Source organism: Genypterus blacodes, unplaced genomic scaffold (assembly GCF_046128005.1).
Source record: "Genypterus blacodes isolate CSIRO-AG114 ecotype Tasmania unplaced genomic scaffold, CSIRO-AGI_Gbla_v1 ptg000052l_1, whole genome shotgun sequence".
In the NCBI taxonomy this organism is placed as follows: Eukaryota; Metazoa; Chordata; class Actinopteri; order Ophidiiformes; family Ophidiidae; genus Genypterus; species Genypterus blacodes.
Window position 1 is genome coordinate 6,116,142 of NW_027466864.1, and position 19,883 is coordinate 6,136,024.

The 19,883-nt window shown below is 46.5% G+C and overlaps 1 protein-coding gene across 2 annotated transcripts; it reads left to right on the plus strand.

Annotated features, from left to right (window-relative positions):
• The first annotated feature begins 957 nt into the window (after positions 1-957).
• On the plus strand, positions 958-19,545 carry glcci1b (glucocorticoid induced 1b). 2 transcript variants are annotated; one of them, XM_076150230.1, is made up of 9 exons: positions 958-1,171; positions 1,305-1,685; positions 6,159-6,313; positions 11,644-11,733; positions 14,081-14,206; positions 15,300-15,437; positions 16,776-16,965; positions 17,249-17,369; positions 17,524-19,545. In XM_076150230.1, the coding sequence occupies exons 2-9, from the start codon at positions 1,370-1,372 to the stop codon at positions 17,846-17,848; spliced, it is 1,461 nt and encodes a 486-aa protein (XP_076006345.1). In that variant the 5' UTR covers positions 958-1,171; positions 1,305-1,369; the 3' UTR covers positions 17,849-19,545. The 2 variants fall into 2 exon arrangements, with proteins under 2 accessions (XP_076006345.1, XP_076006346.1); XM_076150231.1 differs by having other exon boundaries at positions 14,084-14,206.
• Positions 19,546-19,883: the final 338 nt, after the last annotated feature.

Sequence of the window (19,883 nt, forward strand, 5' to 3'; positions counted from 1 at the left end):
AAGAGAGGGTGAGAGAACAGACAGCCTGAGCCCTGTACGCCCCCCCAACACCCTCAGACATACACAGACTTGCTCTCTTTCTTTTCTCTCTCTCTGGTACCCAAATTGCACCCAGAAACTATGCATACCACACATCAATCCAAGGATGGGTGCCGTCTGTGGGGGGACGACCGTGTGTACGCTGCATTGTAAATGGGTTTTTCTCCCTTTCTCTGCCACCCTCCCCACTGTCACTCGCCTAGGGAGGCATTGTAAGTGAGAGGCAGCCTGCATCAGAGCCGGCTAAATCACTTAGTCATGGAGCACGGAGGAAGGAGTGTGGAGAGGGGGCGGGGGGGTGCACAGGAGCTACTGTATGCTGCTTTTCACCAGGATCTGTTCCCGGTGTGGGAGGTTTTACAGTCCCACATGCCCTTTTGTGAACCATTTTGGAGTGGAGCTGACAAATTGGCGAGCTGTGTAGCGTCCCGAAAACAGAGTGTCTGGAATTTCATCCTTTCAGTGTTTCTTGTGTTTGCCTTTGAAAATAAATTCCGAGTGACAAATTAGAGCGCTGCTGAATGAGCTGTTTTCCACAGGTTTACATGGTTCTTTTTCCTATGATTGTGTTTAATACACAGGAATTGCCTGGGCTGAGAACTCCCACAGGTCACAAATTACATTTAATATGGTGTGAAATGAAAATTGGTACAAGGGAAACACTTAAGACTGTAGACTTCACACACTAAACAAGCAATAAAACCCTTTAACAACATTGTACCGTAATGTTTATTGTAGAAGTCCTGTAAAGCAGATTCAAGCACGCGCACTACTTTGTCTGGTGAGCACCACATCTTCATTTTCCACACAAAAAAACTTTACAAATACTCTCACACATGACTGCGGTGATTGGCCGAAAGTACAGTCCATAGGAAGCAGTGCACCAATAGGCGACGATACTGTACAACGCCGCCGTCCAATCAGAAGCCCGGAAGAGAGGACCGTGGCCGGCCCACAGGCATCTGCCAGCAGTCTGGCCGATACAACTGTCATTTAGAGAGTGGACAGGATGGGGAGGACAGGGCACGAGCTGGAAGACTCAGCCTAGACACGAACAAGTAGAAAGAAGAACTTTTTAAAGTTGCATATGTTATAGATACATATCACGACGACATGTTTTAATATCTTCCAGGTAAGTTTATGAGTAGATATGCGTGTCGGAGTGTTTTTCTTCGAGCGCATGAGTTGAAATAAAAAAAAATAAGGAAGCTAACATCGTTGCTAACAGGCTAATGTTTATCTTACCGTCCCCGCCGTCACCTCAGCCAGAGGAGCAGCAACTTTGCCACTCCGTGTTCCACCGCAAAAGGAATTGCGCCATTGTCGGAGAATGTCAACCCCCAGCAATTCGCTCCAGCAGCCGAGGGTGAGACGCAGCAACGCGGGCTCCCCCGGTTCGTCCAGCAACAGCAGCTGCCGCTTGCACCCCATCCGTGCCACCGTGCCCTACCAGCTCCTGCGCGGGGGTCAGAGCAGCCCGACGCGGGCTCAGACCCTCGGCGTCGGCGTCGGAGGAGCCACAAGCAGCCGAGGCTCGAGTCCTCCCCCGAGCCCCACACTGAGTTCGGGAATTGGGATTCCCAAACAGAGACTTTCTCCCGAAAATAAGGACTCATCCTGTCCTCCAGACTCGCCAGTTTACAGAGGTAAAAACAACAAAAGTTCTTTCTCGGCTCATTTACCTCACATGAGCTAGGCCGAGGAGTGCCATGTCACCTCTCTGCACCATGTGTTGTTGTCTGATGAGTTCTCGTAACTTTTTCCGGTCAACTCCTTGGAGAAGAGTTTACAGTTATATTTTATTGTTCGTTAGTGGGCACTAATGGGGTTAATGCTCATATTTGGGGATATAGCCTGTACGTGTGGAGCAAGGCTGGCACTTGCCTCTTAGTAGGTTGATGCATTAGCTATTTAGCCTTCATCCACTTGCACAATTAGGCTCTCGTAAAGAGAATAGAGTGCTGCTTATACTTCCTATGGACCTTTGACAGAGAGGGGAGGAGAGAATTGGCACTAAGTGTAAACGGGCCACGTCAGTCCCTGCAGACAGCAGAGCTCAGGAAATGGCCAGGTGTTGCCTTTTTTGACCCTACTTCACACACACTGAGCCGAGCAGCACCACGCACACACACACGCTCGGAGCATGTGCTGAGCCTCAGCATGTTGCCTTGGATAATACAGGCAGGAGCAGTGTCGTTTCATGTCACGCTCAGCTGCTCCTTTAGGAGGACATGAGTCCAGGCAGCCTTAAATCAGCCTTTTCCACTGCCTCGCTAAATCTTGTTTATGTGACAGCCTCTCCTGCCAGATATCGACACTGTGGCTGCTTTTTCAGACTAGTAGCAGTATCTCTTCATAGGCCAACGCAGCATTTTTTGGGGGAAGAATTACAGCTATTTTCTGTAGCCTGTGTTTTCTGTAGAAGACGCACGCATAACCACATACTATGTGGCAAGTGTTTGAAATGCACAGTGATGCTTCCAGTAACTGGAAACATTTGAGACTCATTCTGCTCTGTTAACTGTGGTGAGGATTTCTAAATGTTGGCCATTTTAACATTGAAGCAACCAGGTACTTTCCCTGCGATGACTTTTTGCACTTAGTACCATCACTTCATGAATCACCATCCACTCTCACCAAGTACAGTGCACCAAACTAGATCAATGCTGCATCCATTAAGACACATTTAATAGCTTCTCCCTATCACCTTTAACCAAAATGGCAGCCTCCTTGCCTGAATGTGGTGGTGTTGTTGTAATTGTGGAGTTGAGAGCTATGTTCGTGACGGTGCAATGCCATGCCTCGCATTCCTCAGTGCTTTGAACGGGATGACCTCCAACCTTGACCAGTGTACCATACCAGGCAGGAAACACACCCTTTACACAACAACTGAGTAGGCAGACATACCCACTACAGACGCATTTCAGCCGTGTTCGGCTCCAAGTTGGTGTTGATTTCCCACCCGGGTGGAGTGCCTCGCATACCTTAGGCTTCCGATAGAGATGACCCATGACCCTGGCCAGTGTCCCATGTCAGTAGTGATGATGGAGACTTAACCCTCGTTGATGGTTGTGACCTCCCAGTCTAAACATGCGCAAGACGTCTCAGATGACGCCCATGATCATTTCATTGTGGGTTTGGTGGCAAGCGGCCACAAATTGAAATGTAATGACCGGTGGAAACGGTCCCGCCCCTTTGGAGGAACTGGACGAGCTAAAAAATCTGAATCATATATTTTACATCTTTCACCACAGCTGGATGTGATTGATGATGTCTGCGAGTTACAGTAGATGATAAGCTTGAAATGTTCATCCTTTCTTTCTCAATGATCTACTGTAACTTCATGCATGCAATTAGGTGGAAACAATCGCCCATGGCAACACTGGCATTTATGGAGTCTTTACATCACAGAGGTCATAGTCTGATGATGGAAGTGTCACCAGCACAGGGTTGAAGTAGATTATGTCACCCCATGACCTTTTAGGTTCACCAGCATGACATCATCTGCTCACCGCACCGCTCCAACAATGACACTCTGTGTCAAAGTGCCGGCTGTGCTGAAACGGGCCTGCTTCATTGTCACCTCCCATTCAAACTGCAGACTAGGTCCATATGGGAAAACAAACGTGTGGCTCGAATCGGTCAATTCTGATGGGGCTTCCCTCTTTCCTGCAGCTTTTCAGCCTGAACTTAGACTGACTGTAGCAGCTGGAACTTAAGAGTTAGCATTGTTAGCATAACCAGCTCGACTCGTGCTAAGAAATGCTAACGCTCCGTTTCCTGGCCAGCTGATGGACTTCAAAGCACCTGGCCAAGGTAAAGTCAAAGATGGCTGATTAACTCCCTGCTTGCACTTCTCCAGCAGGTTTACTGAGCAGCATCCATGACCCAACTGTCACTCACTACATTAACACACACTCAATACTAATATTTGTAGTTTCAGGAGAGTCTCCAGTTTAGGAAGTTCAACCTTTCTCGGGGTTAATAATGCATTTTACTTTGCATAGTGGCGTTTACATGATATATGAAAAATAATACATATTCTTTGGCTTTAATGGCAGTATAATGGCTGTCTTAACCATAACCTTAAGTGAAAAAGCTTCTACTGTGAGTAATGCAAGATAATTGCAAAGTAGACATTTAATTGAGCCTTTCATTTACATTTGCTATCATATTTATGAGATGCCATAAGTGTGGTGATGTGATTCAGTTCACATCCTGATCACTAGTTTAATTTCATTCTGTCGTGCAGCTCTGTGAAATCCTCCAGGAAAACTTTATCCTGGGGTTTATTGATCTGGACCACATGTTAGTTTTCACATTTTCTTCTTCCGTCCCGTCCATAAACCAGGAATTTGATTCCTTGAAATTCAGAAACGTTTTCACCGTTTGCTGAATATCTGGCGAAGGAAAGTTCTTAAGGTGGAACCAGGAAATCTTCCTTTCAATATCAAACTCGCCACACAAGTTATGGCTGAAATAAGCAGATGGACGTCTTTGATGTCTTCACTTCTCTCACAGTGTTTCTTTTTTCTCATCAGGACATTATTCTAGTCTGGCAAGTGGGGGGGGGGGCGCGATGGAAAATAACCACAAGCCCAGTTCTGAGAGCACTGGCTTGGCCTATATCAATATTGATGGAAATTTATCCTGCTTCCTTTGTCTACAATGCTTCAGGGAATTTTACTGTAGCCCAGTGAGCTTACTTAGGCAATACCTTTGGGTGGGTAAGCCAGTGTATTCTCTGAACAAAGAGCAACAATGAGCGGCTGTGTAGTTCTACTAGGAGAGGGAGAGAGAGCGAGCGAGAGAGAGAGAGAGAGAGGTGCCTCATGTAGATAGTTGAGTCTGTGTGTTAGCTTGTGTATTCACGTCGGACAGGCCTCTGCCTTGGCCTGCTCAGACAAGGAGCACACTAATGAGCATATTTCCTGATCATGCTCCTCGTGCTTTCCTACTCTTTGAATACGGAAAGGAAGAAGCTTACGTTTCCCTTTTGGCAGTGGCACAGTTGTGATTGGTGACTTAATAACTTTAATCCACTTCTCACTGCAGTCTCATGTTGCTCTCATGCTTGTGTGTCTCAGGCTTGTGTTGTTTTTCCCTCTGCTGCTGCTTCTTTTTTCTTTTTTTTTTAACTACATGTCACTGCAGGAATGTTGAGTGGATGCAGGCAGTATTGATGTGCATTGTGGTGTGGTTGTTTATGAGTTCTTATGTGGGTGGTGTGTGTGCTTAACTGCTCTGGCTCACAGCACACTGCTCTTGTAACATCAGATACTGCTGCTCAGGCTTCGCTTCGGGCCTGAGGTCCTCTGGCCTGCTGTTTGCTCTGTACTAATACTGGCATAATAGACCATACTTTGAAACCAGGAGAGATTAGAACACCGGAGAGCAGGTTTGTTGCAGAACGGCGTCACAGTTTAGTGTCGGTGCTGACTGCAAGGTTCAACAGCTACTAATGGCATAGAACCTCTAATTACATCAATCATATTTCTTGTCGATACAGTCGATCCTTCCAGATGACATTTGAATGGGAAAGCGTGCAGCAGTTACTACCCGAGTTGAAATAAGAGGAAATCCCAGCTGTAGCTTGCCACTCATTTTGTAACACTCTTATCCAGGGATATGGTTGAGTAATTCTCTCCTCTGCTAAAGGGGCTTAAGGTCGCTGAAACATTTCTGGTCTGGTAAATGTGGGGATCCACCTACAATCCATTTTGGGCTCCAAGTCCACTGCAGAGTTCAATAAACCAGGCTAAGAAAACCAACATGTTGTGACAGTAAAACTTGATACTTGTGGATGAAAAAACACTTCCTGCTTGTGGTTGGTGAATGGTTGTAACAGCCTTATATTATATTCTTAGAGACACTGTACACCACTAGAAATTGCCCTCAGGAGAACCCCAACCCCCCCCCAGGCCTGGCTGCAAGTTCACCATGAGAGTATTTGCTCAATGACTGAGTGTAATATCACCAGTTTAGTCTTATTGACAATCGAGGAAAGTCAGCTCATTGGAGGTCACAAACGTTTCTCTGAGAGAATTGCTCACTATGTACCGACGCTTGCTTTGGTGTGTGGTTTGTCTTACGTGACTTTGTTGTTTCCTAATTCACAGCAGGAGCAGAGAGGTCCAAGTTACAGGTCCGGAGTTCCAGTGCCATCCGACGGACATCTTCTCTAGATGCCATCACAGGGCCGTACCTCACAGGCCAGTGGCCCCGGGACTCGCACGGACCCTACCCCTCCTGTATGAAAGACAAGGCCACACAGGTACGTCCACCTCATCTGCTCTGCTCCTCTGCATCTGCAGCAACCAAAGCTTCTAAATAATGAGTCATTCCTCCTAATGCTGGACAACCAAATTTGCAATTTTGCCACATGTGATTATGAAATCAGGAGAAGGTGTGATTTTGTATAATTGTAATATCTAACAGAGTGAGGAACACTCCAGATAATGGATTGGTAGCGTGCCTGAGGCTTACTGAGGTAATTACGGTAATCCTGCAGTCGCCCTGAAGGGACTCGAGATGAACTCAGTCACTCTCCAATGCAACGTGTTTAGCCCGAAGAGGTGTGTGTGAGCCAGATGTTGTAAAGTTTGTTTGCCAGTTTTTAAATGACAGTCAGATCCTCTTTAGTCACCGCTGTAGTGTTTTTATTTCTTCTCCTGACACATAGAAGAAGAATACAGGCAGAACTGGTGTGACTGCAGCTTAGTAATATGTCCTCTGCTCTACAGAACAAAGGGCCAACTCAGGAAAATATCATTTCTAGTCTGGTCTCTGCTGAGGATGCTGGGGATGCTGCTGAAGTACACAAATGTACCCGCTGTGGCCAATTACAACCGGGGCTTAATGCATTTGATTGTAAATAGTCTAGAATTCCTCCGCAGACCGCACTTTAATCCATTCTAACACTTCATACGGCCGGTGTATGGATTTACTCTGAGCATGAGCGCAGTGTTCCTGGAGAGGAGCCCACACATCTTCACCCACTCGCTGTGTCATGTGACCGACTGCTGGATGTGTGTTTTTCCCTCAAAGGACTTGATATTTTTGGGAGTTGGGGTGGGATTGTGTTATGAAAGAATATTGAATATGTATATTCATGACAAGGCCATTGACCGGGGCTGCTCTCTCTTTTCTAACACGAGCCTTTCATGTGTCTGAATGAAGACCGCCAAGCCTCATTTACATGGGCTTCATCCCTTTAACCCTTCAGTCCCCTGGCCTGTCTTTGTCTAGGCTGTAGGAAGCGGAGAGCGGGCCGTGTGCAGCAGGGTAAACACGGCTAATTACACCACTGCTGCGGCCTCCTTCAAAGATTGGAAAAGTATGGGGAATCAAATTCAACAATTAGCAGTTCTTGAAGAAAAAATGCAGTTGCACAATCATGCCTGAGGACGTATACACTCTCTCACACACACACACACACTCGCACACCTGCTGGCTTCATGTGTTGCAGAGATGTGTGTGATGTCAGTGTGGCGGTTTGACACCCTGTCCTGCACTATTTGTTACCTCTGGAATCTCCCCAGGAGTTCATGAAAGTCGTATCGATACTGAACTTCCCCCGTGAAAGTAATAAGAAGAATATTGTCCAGATATTATCAACAACAAGATTCAGATTGAACACTGACAAACATCTGAAAACCAGTTAAGAACGCTGTTTGGCGAAGCAGTGGAAAATTGAAATGGAAAACATTTGGCAGCGCTGTGATACTGTAGGAGAGTGACGCACTTGACAAACCCTCGAACGAAACAAACGCACAAACTCCCCCAAGGATAGTCTGAGACCACTTCCTGTTAACAAGCATTGCCAGGGTCCAGCTCTTTTTATAACCCAACAACGGCAGAATGCAGCGGACAAAAGGTTCCTGGCCCCTTTTGTGGCAGGGTGTGCGAGTTGAAGACGCCCCCCCCCCTTTGAGCTGTAATGTAGCTCGGCATGGAGGTGAAGCCGGTTGCACCTGTCCCCCAGGCTGCGGCGGAGGCCAGATGAAATCCCACTGCTTACCACCTGGCCCTCATGGCTGCATGGCCCGCCTGCCTTTTGTGTGGGAGTGGAGGAGCAGAGGGTCCATACATATGCTAATCAGTGTTCCGGGATAGGTCTGTGTGCCCTGGGCCCTGTGGTTAGAGAACACAGAGAATGTCTTTATGAAGATTAGACAGACACGCACACTGCCAGAGGGACACACACACAAACGCACGCACACACACACACACTAACTCACTTAATCCTACTTTAGCGCCGTATTACACGGTATCTGCTATCGCTGGTGATTAGATAACAGCCCACTCTTATTAGCTCCATATGAGCGTAATGTGAACAGATTTGTACATTATTTATTGTAGCTTTATGCGGGCACAGGCTGGAGTACGGGCATTGGAAGAGCTCTGTCATATTTATCCTTTTTTTCTGGAATGCTCAGTGAGTTTCACAAGGTGGCCAGATAACAGACACACAAAGCCATCGCGCTACATCTGAATACTTGTTTTCCCTCATCTCTAAACCAAGCCAGATGATAGCAGCGGCATTCTGTTCACATGTCTCTGCACGCAATCTAAACAGAGCGGCACAGATTCCTCGGCAGACGTATCGAAGCCCGGTCATTACTTCCTGCTCTGGAACCGAGCTGGATTCTTGAGAATGCCGCCTGCTTGTTAGCCCTTGGGTGGGGGATCGTAATGGGAAGCGAGCTGCAGGCCGCGGTAACACGGCTTTATCTCAGCCCAACATTATCAGCCTCGACACCTGGCAGACAACTCTACAAAGCACACACAAGCCAGGCCGGAAGTTCACCCGCTAGCTATGATAAAAGGGCCTCTGCGGTAAACAAAGGTGGGTGTTCTTCTAACCGACGTGAAATGACTTTGGGGGGAGAAGAAGAGTCAATAAGGACGGATAGCTCGGGGTATTTTTTAACGGCCTTCTATTTTCAAAGAATGCTGGATATGTGGTTTGAAATCGGGAGTCGTGTTGTGTAGAGACCGGTCCATTATTTGTTAACCGTGACCTGGACCCTGACATGTGGACCGCTGACACGCTGGCACAGTCACACACTGGGATGCCTCATGCCATGTCGTCAGCATTCTTGGTACATAAATCAAAAGCCCTGAGGAAGTGACTCGCATGTATGAATTTGAAGAGGAAACTGAAACCCAAAAGGCAAATAATGCTTTGGAAGTGTCCCTGTAACCCACACAACGAGGTCAACCGCTGCAGGCCACAGTCTCACTTCAGTCCTGCTGGATTTAGCTTCAGCTCATAGTCGCTTCTTGAACCATAAGGACAGGCTCAGACGTTAAGATTGGAACCGGTCGGTTGTGTTGGAGGTGACGGAGATGGAAGCAAACAACCGAGCTGCAACGATTCATCAGGTTTAGTAGCTTTCTGCTATGCTTCATGCAGGGGTTTGTGTTTACAAGCAACTTTTGGGAGAAGAGAGGAAGGACCTGAGCTGGTGATTCAGGCGGTCTTTAGTGTGCCTGCTTCAGAAGAATAATGGAGAATTTGAAGATGAATGCAGCGTAAATGACGAACGATTCTTCCTCTGTGAGCTCCATTTGTATTCATTTCGAAGTGCCACTTAGTTTGTGGATTTATAGATCATCATTTATGAGTTTGTTAGAGTTTTAAAAAGCTTAATTGTTTATGTTTTCACAGAGCTTTATGAAAACCCTTTTATTTATTTACTGAAACCTGCTTAATTGTTTTTTAAAGTGAGCACATTTAAGATTTCTCAACCACTAAACACGATTCTGTAAGATTTGTTGTCCTTTTCCTTAACTAGTAAAACACACGTGTGTCACTTCATCATGCGTGTAGCAGATAGCACGGCACGTAGCGTCACGGAACACGTGCAAGAGCTTATTGTGTCCTCGCCGGCTGCGTCCACAGTTCCGTAAAACCCGTTTGCTGCCCCCTCTGCAACAATCTGCGTTCTGTATGAATGGATTAGGCCGCAGCATTAAGTCCCCCCAACGTTTGGCAGAGGCATCAAACGCCACAAGTCATTCCACGGGCCATGCGCAAAATGTTAATGCTACAGGCTAGCTACACATCTGCCGTCCAGCATGGCCAGGCACAGTAGTCCCTTTATGAGAGCACAAGCGCCCATTTCAACGGCTGTCCTTTTCGGGGGGGAAACCAGCGCCAGCGAGCGAGAGAGAGAGAGAGAGAGCGAGCGAGTGCAAACGGCCTCACTGCTGCTCCTCATTATTCCGTCTGATATTCCATATCATAGGATCCGGCTTGTGTGCGCCAGTCCGCACAAGCCATAGTGCTTTTTCTGTGTGTAGGGGTCACATACGAGGCGGTGAGAAGACGTTGACATTTAAGAGGTTTGGTACGGCTGAGCTGAGACGTTTGAGCGGCAGAGACGGTGTTGATGTGCATAATCAGGGGCGAATGCGTATGTGGTCTCAGTCCAGCCTATGAAACATCCTCACTCTAGTTTTTGCATATATTTACATAACTTAACCGTTATGCAGCGGAGGTCCAAAAGGCATTTTCACTAAGACAGAGCCGCCTCTATGCTCTATGGATGAGACTGCTTTGTATATCACATATGTACTTACGTGGGTGTGTGGGTGTGTGGGTGTGTGTGTGCTTTCAAAATATGCTCGGGGATGATAATGGCGGTGGATTTTGGGAACTGGCCTCACCTGTAGACGAGGCACAGCGGCAGAAGTTATTTTTGTGTCCTGCCTTCTCTAATGGAAACGATCAAAGTGCTGTGGCGTCAGTTTTTCCTGTTGAACGCAGCCCCGTTTCCCCAGGGTTGGATCCAATGACTTGTTTTCTTCATCTCATCAATACCAGATTTCTCAGCTTTGCTTTAGAACACACGACAGTCATTACTACAAAACGAGAGAACATTGGAGTGTTCTAGCCTCCGACATCAAAGAACAAGGAGGCGAAGGATTGCCCAATCGAGACCGACCGTCTTTGGTCATATGCGAGACGGCCAAAACTGTAAAGGCTCCCTGAGGCTCGTGGGAAAGAGTAGTGGAAACGTTGTCTAACCCTGGCGCATCAGAAGCAATGCCAGGGGCCGGGACCTGAGAAGAAAGAAACATGTTCAAGTTAAAACTCTTTAACAGTTCAGGTACTTTGGTTCTTCATGTCGAGCCAGAGATGAACTGGGTTTCTGAATGATGTGTCAATGTGACATCATTGCTGTAATGTTAGTTTAGATGACATCATTGCATGGATGATATCACTTTGTCAGATTGACATCACTTTGTCAGTTCAATGACATCACAATCATTTTGCTGTCTGAGTCTGAGAGTCGGCAACATTAGAAGAAACAGTTTTTTTGACACTTAACACACTTGTGACTTTGTGATTTCATGTTTTGTACTTACTCGTCTATGCTGGAGCAGAAGCAGAGCACAGCTGATGAGTTCATGTTGGGCTTTAAGATGGATGGGGAGGCGGTGTGTTTACCTTTGCAGCTACACAATGAAAGCTTATCCCAGACTGAAAACTCCATACTGCAGTGTGTGACCCACATTGTGTGTTGTTTTCCTCTTCTACAACACACGCCTTTATGTTTCCGTGTGTGTGTGTGTGTGTGTGTTTCTGTGTTGCAGACTCCAGGTCTCTGGATCGACGAGGGAGCAGAGCAGGGAAGTCCTCACCAGCGGTCGGCCTCTTGGGGAAGTGCAGACCACCTCAAAGAGGTACTTTCACCCATTCTGTCTTCAGCCGCCAAAGTTACAACCGCGGCCGGCACACCGCTGAGTGGATTAACCCCCTCCTCCCCCCTCCCCTCTGTGTATATACTTGTAGAGTGTGTGTATTATGTTGATACTCGCGGTGCTACTACAAAACACACAGCCCCGTTATCGGAGCGTGTGTTTGTGTTCTTGAGGTCCGTTCCATTTACTCCAAATGTGTTTTATTTCTTAGGATCTGAGGTCAGCCTAAATATTATGCTTCTTAAGATTGGTTTCCACTCCCGTCCATCTGCCTGGCTCAGTGGCCAACCAGCCAACCACAATGGAGCTATTAGGTCTCCAGCTCTCCAGACCACAGTCTAAATTTAAGCTCCTTCTCCCCGTCTGTTTCCCATTCAGCTACAACATTGCATCTCAATATGTTTCTGAGAGACGGTCTAGGAGCTTTTTGTCAAGCAGCCATCTGGTTCCCTCCTTAGTTAGCCGGGAGGAAGTTGAGTTGGGATACTGCTCGTCCCTACTCCCTTAAAAGCCGTGTGGATGCTCCGGCAAAGCAATCAATAAACAAGAGTCCCAGCATGAAGTAGTTCCATAAAAGGTGGTATTGTTAATCTCAGTCTTCTACCTTTTACCTCAGACTCTCCAGACTGCACATTCACTTCCATGTTGTCACCTGGTGGCTGCTGAGCTCCTCTGCTGTACTTTGGAGTTTGGGTTCCTTGTTCCCTGCCACTGTAAATGGGCCCTGATGAGCGCCGGTGCTTCTTATTCATTTCACCTTCCTGGATCCGCGTTCCACCCTGGAAACATTTCAGGCATGCAACCCTGAAGCAGCGGCAGCCCCAAAGAGCATTTTTACATCCTGCTCGGCAACACAAATTCCCTTTGCAGTCATCAGCTTTAGTCGTAGAGAAAGACCTATTTTAAGGACATAAATGCTGTAATCTCAAGGTCACAGTTAAGGTGGGTCAAGGTCACAGTGTGCCTTAATTGGCAGCAGGCTATGGATGCACTTCAAGATCATTCTAGTATCTGATCAACGTATATGACTCTTCTAACGCACAACAGCAGTTTCAGTCCAATTTAATCGATTTATTGTGTCATCGCATTGTGACTCATTCATCTCATCGTGCAAAAATCTGCCCACTTCCAGTTTTTGTTGTTTAAGCCAGATACAGAAATATTCAGGCTGGCTTTGTGATCAGAATCTTACACGGCGTGCTTGTAATGACACAGGGGGAGACATGCAGAGACACATCCTGTTTATAGTAACAACCATTTCCCAGGTTGTGTGACACACGTGTGGTCAGACCTTAAGGGCGAGATCTCAGGAAGGACATTTAAGTGCGAGTGTAGCCACAGAGTATTCCTCGGTACACCAGAAAATGTTAGTGTTGAGCCTCTGCAGACGATCCCACAGCCTCAGCCTGTGCGATCAATAGCAAAGAGCCACAGCCAGGAAAACATCTTTTCTTCCTCTGAGGTTACACAGGGATTGGCCCGGACTTGTCATTATCAACTGCCGGCGGTCACTCCAGTCTGAGCGCATGTAAGCGATCTCTGCTCCCGGGCTCTCTAACCTCTGCGGCTTACATGTGTGGGAGGACGTCGTATGTAAAGAGCCCGTCTCTTTGTTGACTGTGTTGCCTGGATTAGAAGATCAGCATCTAAGACCACACCTTTGTCTGCATAGTACAACTGTGTCTGTTAGGCTTTACAAAGGCCACATGCAGAAACACCCATTGATTAAGATATTAATCTTCAGTCAGACATGCTTGACTCCCATCTAGCTGCTAAGAATGTATAAGGCAGGTCAGGTGGAAATGTGTGTGATTGGTGCAACATGCAGCCTGTAGTCGTGTAATAAATAGAAAAGAAAAGAAAATGAGGTGCAGTCAGGTGAAATATAAGATAACTGCTGCAAATACAGATTTTTATTTGGTAAATGTGTTCACAGAAGTCTGGCCGTGTGTTTTGTAATGCAGTTTGCATTTCTCAGGTCTCTTTGATTTATTTTGATGGAATTAATCCTCGTATTGTCACTCTTGTGTTTGTGGTGTAGTCGTTCACACACGGAAGCAAAGTGCTGCTCCGTCCCGGCTTCATTCATTTATCTTCTTATCTTTACACGACTCCAGATTCAGATGCTGGGGAATACGATCACTTTATCGCTTTAGTAACCGACGCTGACAATCTCCCTCCTGGGATCAATAAAGTATATCTACCCAGTCAGAATATGAGTTATAGAAGTTTTAATGTGCCTGCATTGACAGAAATATTGCCACATTACTCCGGCTCTGAATGTCCGGGCGTCACTTGCTGAGGTGTGATTTGCTGGTTTTTCTTCCAGCAGATTGCTAAACTGAGGCAGCAGTTGCAGCGAAGCAAACAGGTCAGCCGGCAGAGCAAAGACAGGGAGCAGAGCTCACTGCAGCTGCCACAACAAGCACAGCACAGTGCTGCATGCCAGTCCCAGGTGAGTTATTCATGTCCACACCCAGACCTCGCCAACACCAGTCCATGACTTGCTGCTTTCAGGTGAAAACATTAACTTGAGCTCGGGTGATGCCAGCTCTGACCCTGACAGAAGCTAAATGATAACGTCACCTAGCAGCCCGGCTCCCTGCGCGCACACACACACACACACGCATATAAAAAACAGAACATCACAGCTGCTAAAGATAAGGGACCTGAATATGAACACGGTCGCATTCTACATCACCGTGTGAACTGCGAGGGATTCAGAGCGCATACCTCTGCCAAGCTAGTCGACTGTTATAGTCCCATATGTAGGCATGCATGCAGATTTAACCAATTTTGGATTCTAGAACTTACTGTTCAAAAGTTATCAGCCAAAAATCTCTGGCGTTTTGTGACATCCTGCTGACAAACGCAAGTAAATAGAGCTGCTTGGTGGAGGTTTAAGTTGTGTAGCGTTATCAGGGTGGCTCTGTGTGTATTCACTCTTATTATTCCAATGATTGTAAGGCGCCTACAGCACTCTGCTACTGTCAGCAGGTGAAGCCATGTCACCTCTACATACTTAAAGCATGTTTTTTTCATAATAATATTTGATCAATCCATACTGTTGCTTTATGTTGCACTGCCTTTGCCTAGGCATGTCTGGTTAATGTGTCCTCATTCTGACCAGCTGTGTCAGGCAGAGAGAGAGAGCAGGACATGTCCAGACACGTTTCCTCTCCTCGCCCTCCTCCTATTTGTGCTTCCTTCATTAACAGGTGCCCAGAAACGGTGCACATCAACCGCTGTGGGAAAGTGAACATAAACATAAACAATTATGTGCAAATGTCATTATGGGCCTGTGGTAGATCCTTATGACATTTAATCTCACGCCATGAACACATTTGAATCGGCTCCAGCCTCTTACTGGCTCGGCAGCATTTGACTCCATCTTGGCATCAAAGCAGAAGTATGCAGGTTGTGATTGCTCTGTGGGTGTGTGGGTGTGTTTCTGTCTGTAAGGTAATTAGATAATTAATAATTGGATACTGGGTTGTTGTACTGGGTGTTTTGTTGTTAATCCTTTGTTTGTGTCTCTCTCTCTCTAGTATAAGGGAACTTCATCAGCCTTGTCGACAATCTCGGTGCCAAAATCTTTCATATCCAGAGTGCCCAGCAGTGTGGAGGGCATCAACCACGAGCTGGAGAATGTCTTCATCCGAGAGAACTGGGAGCAGGGGATACAGGTGTGTGTGTGTGTGTGTGTGTGTGTGTGTGTGTGTGTGTGTGTGTGTGTGTGTGTGTGTGTGTGTGTGTGTGTGTGTGTGTGTGTGTGTGTGTGTGTGTGTGTGTGTGTGTGTGTGTGTGTGTGTGTGTGTGTGTCAGAATATGAGTTTTTATAAACATAGATAAAAGTAATGGCAAAGAAAGATAACACAAATATTTGGATTAATAAAACACTCCTTTAATTAAATATGACGTAATGCAGGAAGAGTTAAAACATCCAAATAAAAGTAACTATAATACAAAAGGACATCAAGCTTGACTAACAGGAGTGTTGTTGTGTAGTTTGGATTTTATTTTGTGGCTGTGAACCCAGCAGCCCCTGCTTGTGTTCACATTAAAATCCTTGTAAATAAATAATCAATTCTGTCCCATGAGCCGCTGGAATGTCGGCACTGTGAAGCCTCAGCAGGAAGCTGGAGTTCAGACGGCTGCTCGCTCTCAATATCTCAATACTTCACTCATCTTCATGATGTCATACTAATGGAATTAATCCCTGATCTGAATTTGGGTTATTGATTGAGCTTTTTATTTGAGCATTTACTATAATGCTTTGGGAGTCATTAACTCTTTGTTTACCGGCAGAGCAACACACAGATCTACATAAAAATCTGATATCACTTTGAGATTGTTTTTAACTATGAAAAGTGCTCTACAAATAAAATGTATTATTATTATAAATCCTTACTTTGAGTGAATATATTAATGGAAAGGAAATGGTTAAAAATAACTGCTTGGGCCCTTAAAAATCACTATAACGAATACACACACCCCCACACACACACTTGTGAAGTCATGTGCAGTCAGTCAGTTAGGAGACGCTGAATTAAATGGCAGAGAGGCGAGGAGAACTGTAAATCTTATCTGATGTGGGATAGTAGAACTTGGCAGGTCTGTAAAGTTGCTCCCTCAGAAAAACGCACGCACACGCACACACACTCCCGGCTGAAACACGCTTAGAAAGGCACACATTTGCACAGATTTACAGCTCGCCTGTTTTCTGCTCTTCCATTTCAATCAGCTGGGCTCAGAACGCTGCAGGTCACACTGAACATCCAGTATCAGCGTACGGCCATCTGCTGCTCCGTCTGCCCTTTAAACATGCAGACACACACAGCAGAGGCCTTTTGAACCTCCAGTCACTCTTACATTTGGGATATGTTTCAACATTGCCCTTAATCTAGGAAAACATCACTCGAGTGTGTTGAACCGGGACCCATCAGCTGGGATGGGGAGTGAAAGCTTGATCTTTTGAGATACGAGCCAGTTTAGGATCCTCACCGTCTCCTCTGACCTCGCAGGCCATGGACGTACTGGATGGCCGGCGTGCACCCTTTCCCCCCCATCGCTATAGCAACAGTGGGGACACGCGCGACACGGACACCCAGGCTCCCTCCAGTGGCGACTCTAGCCTGTCACCTCGCCCCTGCAGCCCCGATCACCTCCAGTCCCCCGACGGAAGCCCCTGCTCTGCCGAGGACATCGACAAAGGTACACACACACACACACACACACACACACACACACACACACACACACACACACACACACACACACACACACACACACACACACACACACACACACACAATAAGCTCTACTCTACTACATTATCAGCTGTGAGGACATTTAGGCAGAAGTACATTAAACACCAGTACACAGACAGAATTACTAGGATTGTGAGTGAATTGTAACAACATACAGGCTGGGGATCTTTATCTGTTCATTATTATGTGTAATGTGCTTAACGTTCTGTCCTGTCCTCCGTGTACAGACGGCGTATGCAGTTCTCCTCTGCCCAAGTTTGCCACCTCCCCCAAACCCAACAACAGCTACATGTTCAAACGGGAGCCACCAGAGGGCTGCGAGAGGGTCAAGGTGTTCGAGGAGATGGTGTAAGTGTTTCCTTTCATTTCACGCTCTGCTCACCTTAATGCCTGCATGACATCATTAAAATAATTAATCAATTTTCCACGATTTCCTTGATTTTCCTTATCGTCTAATCAGATTATAAATAACCGGCCCGATCTCTTCTCCACTTCCTTCCAGGTCTCGCAAATCAAAAGGCTTCCCTCTCTTCTCCTGCCCCGACAAGAACAAGGTGAACTTCATCCCCAGGGGTTCGGCCTTCTGCCCCGTCAAGCTCCTCTGCTCCTCCCTCTTCTCGCCCGTCTCCCCCTTGTCCTGCACCTCCGCCACCGCTGCGGCCCCGGGGCCCCAGGCGACCCCGACCGCACCCGCCGCGCCACTACCCGCCTTTCCGGCCTCTGTCGACTGGAGCGGCGACACGAGCACAGGCACACGCACAGACAGCCAGAGCCCCGACACGGACGTGGGGACGGAAAGCTCGACACAAGTACTCCTCACCAGCTAGTCCTCAGGAATCCACCGCCAAACCACCTGCAGCTTCAGTGCACCGACTAGTCAGGTGGTGTGGTTTTAAAAAGAGAAGAAAAAGTAAAAAAAAAAAGTTGCACTCCTCCATTAATCCTAACGTTAGCCAGCAGGGAGTGCCCAAGGTCCAGTAGTGACAAACACACGGGTGGACCAGGTACCAGAGTCCTGCTGCCATTGTTCGCCTGCTGTCATGAGCTTTCATCTGTCAAAGAAACGTTTTTGTTTGCTCGCTGTTGTGTGACTGGAGTATTCCGACCTTGGGCACGGCCTCCGTTCAACCATCACTAACCTAAACTTCTCCTCTGCATCGTGACGACACCCATAACAAAAATAGCTTTGCTTTGTTTTCGCAAAAGATAGAAATGACTGCTTGACGTTGTGTGTTCTGTAGCCAGCAGCTTCAAAAAAGAAAATACAAACATTTCAGGAGAATCGAGAGAAAGGCATCATATTCCTCTTATCTAACCGGCTTATTAGCTGCTCATTGTCCAGCCAGCTAACATCTAAAGTACATATAAGCTGTTTTTAATGTAAACACTGGGATGTCTTACAGTCGGAACACATCGCACCACGGTAACCACAATGTTTGCACTTGTTAAGACCCGGTACAGAGTGATGTAGGTCGCGGCCTACTGTTAATGTACTCACAGCACACGGGCTATATGAAACCAGCTACACACACACACACACACACACAGATCGCCATTAAAGCATGGAAAAGCTCAATATTAAATGCAACTATCAGTAATTGTATTCAGTGACCAAAAAAACCTGTCGCAAAGCACACGATGCCCCCGTCGCCTCGTTCAATCGCCCCACTCCACCCGCAACAATACCTCAGGTCATGTGGACTCTACTTGCTTGGACTACGTTGCCCCCCCTCCCCCCCACAGTCCTTCACAGGGAGATGTGACGGATCATGACCCTGTTCAGGTGCTACGACACATTCCAGAGTACTGATAACAGAACTAAAGCTCCACCCTTTCCTAAACTAAGACACAGACAATTACTACGTAGGCCTTCCAAAATATTTACCAAAGGAAGTTGCGAAATGCTGAGAAGCCCAATGTGTATTTGGGCCTGAAGAAGAGGCGCCGCGTCTGGGCCAGAACCCGTTTGTTGTGTTTAGAAACAGCAGGCTGCTGTTGCAGACCGAGGCTAAGCACTTATTACTCTGAAGTGAGATGATAATCACTTTGTATTTTAGGCTAATTTATGAGGTAAAAACAATCAATTTTAGAGTGCAATTGATTTTTGTTAGAGAAAGCGACACTAACTCTTTATTTTTTTTTGTCAAAGTTTGGATAAAGTCGTCCAAACGGTTGTGTCCAGATGTCCTGCGTCGCCTCAGTTAAAGACACACAAGCTGTTTGAGTTGAAGGCGGCGTGTTTGAATGGAACACTGGAAGTCTCCGTCTCATTCCAGAGCCACACAGACACAACACAGGACAGTATGCAACACATTCCACACACATTCAGTTGAAATACTATTTTGCTTGCAGCTCCATGAGTTTAAATTGTACTAATCCTGATTTTTATTCACATGCGCATTGTGCTGTGCAGTTAAAGCGGTTGGTTGCCATGTTTGGCACTAATGATTCAGTTCTCCTGTGTTATTACACATTTTTATGTAGAACTTTGTGTGTTTTTCAATAAAGAAAACAAAAAATCTCAGTTTGCGTTGTCTTGCTGTATTTCCAAAGCCACACACACACACTTATTCACACACATATTCACAAAGACAAAAGGTATTTATGTTGGTTCTTCATGGATTCTAAATTCTGGACCTGACCTGGAAAACCTGAACACAGCATGGATCAATTAATTTAACAAAAAGAAACCTGCCCGAAATCGACTGAGGGGAGAATGGGAACCGATCTATAACCATCAAGAGGACCTGAGACGTCTAATTAGAACTTGACCTGGTTTGGATTTCGGGTCTGGTCCGGGTCGAGGTGAACCCGTGAAGACCTCGTTTAGTTACAAATAAAGGCAGCTGAAGTGTGTTTGCA

Bases quoted from the DNA above. Each gene is read 5' to 3' on its own strand.
- glcci1b (XM_076150230.1), top strand. From the start codon at position 1,370: ATGTCAACCCCCAGCAATTCGCTCCAGCAGCCGAGGGTGAGACGCAGC. The intron at 1,686-6,158 runs GTAAAAACAACA...CCTAATTCACAG, and splicing joins AGACTCGCCAGTTTACAGAG to CAGGAGCAGAGAGGTCCAAG. The intron at 17,370-17,523 runs GTAAGTGTTTCC...ACTTCCTTCCAG, and splicing joins AAGGTGTTCGAGGAGATGGT to GTCTCGCAAATCAAAAGGCT.